Consider the following 6,721-nt stretch of genomic DNA (forward strand, 5'->3'; position numbering starts at 1 on the left):
ATGCCTAAGACAGCACTACAGGGAGACATGACGGACGGCTAATCGTCCTCGCAGTGGCAGACCACGTGTAACAACACCTGCACAGGATCGGAACATCCAAACATCACACCTGCGGGACAGGTACAGGATGGCAACAACAACTGCCCGATCTGTGCTCAGACTGTCCGCAATAGGCTGAGAGAGGCTGGACTGAGGGCTTGTAGGCCTGTTGTAACCGTCGCTGTTGCAGGTCCTCACCAGACATCACCGGCAACAAGGTCGCCTACGGGCCCAAACCAACGGTCGCTGTACTAGACAGGAATGGCAAAAAGTGCTCTTCACTGACGAGTCAAGGTTTTGTTTCACCAGGGGTGATGGTCGGATTCGCTTTTATCGTCGAGGGAATGAGCGTTACACCGAGGCCTGTACTTTGGAGCGGGATCGATTTGGAGGTGGAGGGTCCGTCATGGTCTGGGGCGGTGTGTCACAGCATCATCGGACTGAGCTTGTTGTCATTGCAGGCAATCGCAACGCTGTGCATTACAGGGAAGACATCCTCCTCAATGCCACCAGCCATACTGCTCGTTCTGTGTGTGATTTCCTGCAAGCCAGGAATGTCAGTGTTCTGCCATGGCCAGCGAAGAGCCCGGATCTCAATCCCATTGAGCAAGTCTGGGACCTGTTGGATCGGAGTGGGAGGGCTAGTGCCATTCCCCCCAGAAAGGTTTGGGAACTTGCAGGTTCCTTGTTGGAAGAGTGGGGTAACATCTCACAGCAAAAACGGGCAAATCTGGTGCAGTCCATGAGGAGGAGATGCATTGCAGTACTTTTGTATCTGGTTTGGCCACCAGCTGCATTGACTGCTACTTGTGATTTTGACCCCCCCTTTGTTCAAGGACATATTTCATCAATTTCTGTTGGTCACATGTCTGTGGAACTTGTTCAGTTTTTGTCTCATTTGTTGAGTCTTGTTATGTTCATACAAATATATACACATGTTAAGTTTGCTGAAAATATACACAGTTGACAGTGAGAGGACGTTTCTTTTTTTGCTGAGTTTAGATACACCTGTGTGATCTTCCCCTTTTGGGGTGTGGCCCCTCCATCTCCTAAGAAACCATGCTACTGCCCAAAGCCTCTTGTCACAGCAGCTCTCTGACTGGGATTTCAACACCAGCTTTTTGTCATGAATAAGGACTAACAAATGACATTTCTCTTGCCAGTTAATGACAGGTAACAATAGCTAGGAAGGAAGTTATTCCAAAACAGCTGAATGTTGTATTACCTGTCCGACACGCTCCAGGTCCAAAACAGAATGTGAAAATGACCACACTGTACCCCCATCCATCCACCGGTAAACACCTCTGTCTGTCCTAGACGTCCTCAAACAGTTGTCTGCTGTACATTCCACCACAGAGCACAAGGGCAGGAGAAAGTAGAAGTGAGTGAGGTGAAAGGAGAGACGCATCGAGGGAGAGCGGAGAAATATTGAAGATCATTCTCTATTATCTTGGCTGCATATTTGTTGCGCTCTTTCTATGTTGAATACAGGCTAATGACAAAATAAATTCCTTGCTACCCATGAACAATCTAGATGCAGGGAGAGAGTGAGACAGAGAGAGAGAGCAAGAGACAGAGGGGGAAGAGAGAGGGTAAGGAAAGATTGTGGAGAGAGAGTAGCGGAATAGGGTATTACTTGTATTACAAGCCCTGCTGCCTTGTGCACACAGAGAGGGCTCTCATCCTTAACTATAATTGAAAGGAGGAAGGCACTTATTTTCTGTACCTGTAGGTGTCCTAGGCATTTCCAGACAAAATGTTTATTTTTCATAATTCATTATGGATGCTCTGTCTGACCTGCTCCTGCTACCTGGTGTTCGTACATGACAGTTTGCACATGCGATCGTGCATGACACTTCCACTCATCCTTTTAAAGATGGAAGTAGTTAAATGTTTTGGGGGGTAATATGCAGCTAGATATTCAGTAATAGTTCTCAACGTTTTCCCTAATTTAGACATTTTATTGAATGCTCCTTTATAATATTCAGTACAACAAAACACATTGTATTATATATCTCCGCGGATAAAATTACAAAACAGTTTGTCGCCAATTATGAAATGAAGGTCACACACACAGGGGACTTGCTGTTTAAAACTGCAGGTGGCATCATTTTCATAAACCTCTTCCCCATCAGATCCAGGAAATGGGTGACCATGAGAACAACATAGCACTCATATCAATTATTAACATGCCAGGGGCAGAGGGGAGATTCCCAGAGAATAAAACACAGGCTATTAATGGATCTATGGAGGGAGGCAGACATATCTGATAATGACCATCACAGGGACATCAAGCCAAGCCTTCCCGGACAGGGGCACTTTACTGATGAGGGATGGGAGAAAGTCAGCAGAACGTCAGGGCGTCTGCCTCCATGTGTCTCGCTGATGTCCTCTAAGGCTCAAACCGCTGTCTGTCTCTGTCTGTGTGCCTCCAGTCATCCACAGAAGATATATGTTCCACCTGCACTTCAACTCAACTCCCCCCATGGAGAGGCCGTATTATACAATAGTGTCTGTAATGCAGAATATCAAAAAATTACTAAGCACAAGTACAGTATACATTACATTCAAATATAAGTATACTATAATGTATATAAAATAATATAATTTCATTATTTTGGCGCAATAAGTTTTGATACTGTTACATTAAATCATAATCATTGCTTGCTGTACCAGGGATTTGGAGAGGTGGGAGTTGAATCTACACTAATTTATGCATTTTTTATTCCCATACATTACCGATACATCAACTTAGGCTGTGAAATACAGTATGTTCATATGGGCAGGCCGATGTTTAGCCACTTGCATAAGCGAGCCATTGCCAGAGCAAAGCGGTTGCGTTAAGGGAATGTGCAGGTTGGGCTTGTGTAGGTGGGGGGGGGGACTCCATCAGCGTAATGAAGGCTAGGCAGACCCTCAGACACAGAGCACTCTACAGAATTACACAGCAGGGATAAATTAATTGGACAGCTGGGGCACTGCCAGAATGAGGTGGTAAAAATTGATAATAGTTTAACAGATTTCCTGATTTGGCCTCATTTTAGATTTGGTTAATTAAGAAATACTAGCTGCCATGACTGAAGTAAAATGTGAGTTGTTTTCAGTGTGTGGTTTTATGGGTGTCTCTTGTATGTGGTCGCTAGTTGGAAGAGTTAGACAAATTGTTTCACCAATTAGCTTTAGCCAGCTCGTGTGTGACTGTGGCAAAGTTGGTTTGACTTTGGATAGCCTGGCTCTGGGGATAGTTAGGAACCATTAAAAAAATTACACAATGTAAATGTGATAATATTTAAATTTTGCACATCTTTTGGTTGTGTCATTAACTGCTTTCAATTTTTTTATATGAATTTCAAAAATCTACAGTTGGTTTGAAGTTTTTAAGTCATTGAAATTTGGACCTACTGACCTTGTACATTTTGTAATTTACTGATGGTCCCTAAATAGCCCCACAGAGATGTCGAATGTCAAACCAAATTAACCATGGGCATTGAGGCTGGACGAATTGAGGCTGTTCTGAGGGCAAAAGGGGTGGAAGGTGTTCCTAATGTTTGGTACACTGTGTGGGAAAGATGCTGTCCACAGATAAGTGCGTGGTCATACGCACATCCTTTGAAACAAAGGTGCTGGGCTATTAAATAGTATTAGTAAAGAACAAGAAGGCCAGCACACTGTTAAAGCTCCCAATTCACTGCTTTATTGACAATGTTTTCCATTCAAAACGGATCTTCGTCAGGTCAAAAACAAACTGAGTATTCACATCCCAAAACATACACATTTAACCTCACATAACCATTCTTTTTGGTGGGAGCAAAAACAATCTCTAAAAATGTAATAACAAGGAGATGGGTCCATGTAGTAGGTGCAGAAAATAAGATGCTATCCATCTCATGTCATTTATATTTAGGAGTGTAGTATATTGTGTTGCCCACAGGATGGCAGTGTTGCAGTATGTTACTTGACTGGATGAAGATATCAATGATATGTATGCCATGCAAGGCCATAATCAAATGATGACTTCCCTGTTAGTAATTTGGTAGATTGTCAAATTCATCATGCATCATGATACATCCTGCATACATCACAATTTTGATTATTCGATTTTTTTAAACTTTATTTAACTAGGCAAGTCAGTTAAAGAACAAATTCTTATTTACAATGACGGCCAAACTCGGACGACGCTGGGCCAATTGTGCACCGCCCTATGGGACTCCCAATCACAGCTGGTTGTGATACAGTCTGGATTTGAACCAGGTTGTCTGTAGTGAAGTCCCTAGCACTGAGATGCAGTCTTAGACCACTGCGCCACTTGGAAACCCATTTTTTAATCCAGTTTGGTCAAGTAAATTATGGGAAAATACCTTTAGGTTTGGTTTCTATAATTTAACACAATATAAAAGAAAATTCAAAGTCAAACAGCTAAGTTGCACTTATACTAACTCAAGTATCACTAGCTAGCATACAGTACAGCTTCATTTTGATCATCTGTGTAACCAACAAAAGCAATACAAATCTGTCTGTGAGAGTTCACTTTGCGTTTTGTTAGTCTGATTACACTTTTCTCTGTGTAATCTACTGAATGAATGGCACCACAGTGCTGTGTGTCTGTTATTACATGGCTAGTATTTTAAAGCCATCTCTTTCTCCACATAATAATGATATCCTTGCATTGAAACCTTTTGGTCCAAATATAATAAATTGCTGAAGGAAAAGTACGCTGTTGATTCATTCAGAATGTTGTATTAGAGCTGTTAACCACACTAAAACAAACACACACTCGAGTTGTTCCTGTTGTCATTTGTATTGACACAGAACAACAGCTGTCCTTGAGATACAATGTCAACATTCTTAGTAAACCTGCAGTGCGGTTTTCCTTTACAGTATAACCAAAAGTCATCAATACAAACATACAGCAATAAGCAGAAACATATATATTACATCACTTTCTATACCACAACATGTTATATAGTGTGTACCTACAAGGCCACTCATCCAGTACAATCAAATGTTACATTTATTTTTAATGCAATCTAACAATTTTCTGGAAGGAGATTTATTAAGGAGGATGAGGGTGCCAGGATATGTAAGGTTAAGATGTGTCTTGCTGCTGTTTTGAACCATGGGTAAAACAATGCATAGATCAGAGGGTTAAGGAATGAATGAATGTACACAACCCAGGAGAGAAATGCTATGATGACATTTGAATGTGCCAGGTAGTCCTCAGTAAGTGAACCTACATAATATGTGATCCAAACGACGAGGAAAACCGATAACACAACCCCCAGTGTTTTGGTTGCCTTACTCTCTGACATCTTGATCCTAGTTGTGATATTCATCACTTTGACTTGAATTCTTGCCACTTTGAAAATGTTCATGTATAAGCATATAATAACAGAACAAGGTGCAACAAAGGCGACAAAAAGGTCAATAATTCCCCATGTAAAACTGATAATCAACACACATTCTCCATGGCAATTCTTGTGTGCCTGAGAACGATGCCATTGACCATTACAGTATAGAATAACAAGATTATATATAAAAGAAAATATCCAGGTTAGGAATATAGAAGTCAATGTTTTTCCAATAGTTATTTTTGAAATGTAGAGTAAAGGATCACAAACAGCAACATATCTGTCAACAGCTATGATAACTAAATTGTATACAGATGCAAAAATGACAGAAAAAACAATCCCATGAAAAACTGAACACATTGTTTCACCAAGATACCAGCATGACTCGATGACTTTGATGGCCTCCACTGGAATCACAACAATCCCAACCAGCAGATCTGCCACAGCCAGAGAGAGGATGAGCAGGTTGGTTGGAGTGTGGAGCTGCTTGAAGTGAGAGATGGAGATGATCACCAGCAGATTCACAAACACTGTGAATGCTGACGCAGAGAAAAAAAAAAGGTGCGCGAGTATATTTTCTGCTATGGATCGTACCTCCTTAACGCAAGACGAGTTGTGGAGAGGAAAACAGTATTCTACTGCTTGATGTCCATCCACTTCACTGAACGCCATTGGAAAGTAAAAACAGTGTTCTTTTCAATTCAGTGCACTGAATCAAGTGTTATTTCTTAGTTTAGATTCATAGTGTATCTGATCTAAATAATAAACTAAACTGTGCAGAGCAGCTTTATTTATATCTGAGTTAGATATAGGAGTGTGCGTGTGTGGGGGCGGTACACCCATTGGAGCCCAGCCCTCTTATCTATTATATTGAAGGAGATTGCTGATGTATAATGAGCTACAGTAAAACAAAACATATTGACATGAACCTAGAACCTATTGTTGTTGTGGCTCATATATATTTTCTAATCTGAGACTTATAATTGCATCAACATGGAGAGCTCCCCAGACCAGATCCCCAGGCCAATATAGCAACTCCACATGCAGTAAGCACCACACTATTCACCATGGTGACCACATCTACTGCAACTCACTCTGAAGAAGAGGATAGAGCCCAGAGACAAGAGGTCAACCAGCTTACCCAATCCCATGACCACCTACCTACTGAGACTGAGCCACCCAGACTTCACACCCCTGACTGACCAGGACCGGAGCAAGGCAGAAAGAGAAATCACTCCACAGTGTCACGTTCTGACCTTAGTTCCTTTGTTTAGTCTTTTGTTTTAGTATGGTCAGGGCGTGAGTTGGGTGGGTTGTCTATGTTAGTTTTTCTA

At 41.7% G+C, this 6,721-nt stretch overlaps 1 protein-coding gene across 2 annotated transcripts; it reads right to left on the minus strand.

Moving 5' to 3' along the window:
• Nucleotides 1-4,816: 4,816 nt before the first annotated feature.
• Nucleotides 4,817-6,312, minus strand: LOC129867805 (trace amine-associated receptor 13c-like). Of its 2 annotated transcripts, XM_055941304.1 has the most exons (2): nucleotides 6,287-6,312; nucleotides 4,817-6,048 (listed from the first exon to the last, which is right to left on the minus strand). In XM_055941304.1, the coding sequence occupies exons 1-2, from the start codon at nucleotides 6,310-6,312 to the stop codon at nucleotides 5,067-5,069; spliced, it is 1,008 nt and encodes a 335-aa protein (XP_055797279.1). In that variant the 3' UTR covers nucleotides 4,817-5,066. The 2 variants fall into 2 exon arrangements, with proteins under 2 accessions (XP_055797279.1, XP_055797280.1); XM_055941305.1 differs by lacking the exon at nucleotides 6,287-6,312 and having other exon boundaries at nucleotides 4,817-6,059.
• Nucleotides 6,313-6,721: the final 409 nt, after the last annotated feature.

This window comes from Salvelinus fontinalis, chromosome 13 (assembly GCF_029448725.1).
Source record: "Salvelinus fontinalis isolate EN_2023a chromosome 13, ASM2944872v1, whole genome shotgun sequence".
NCBI lineage: Eukaryota > Metazoa > Chordata > Actinopteri > Salmoniformes > Salmonidae > Salvelinus > Salvelinus fontinalis.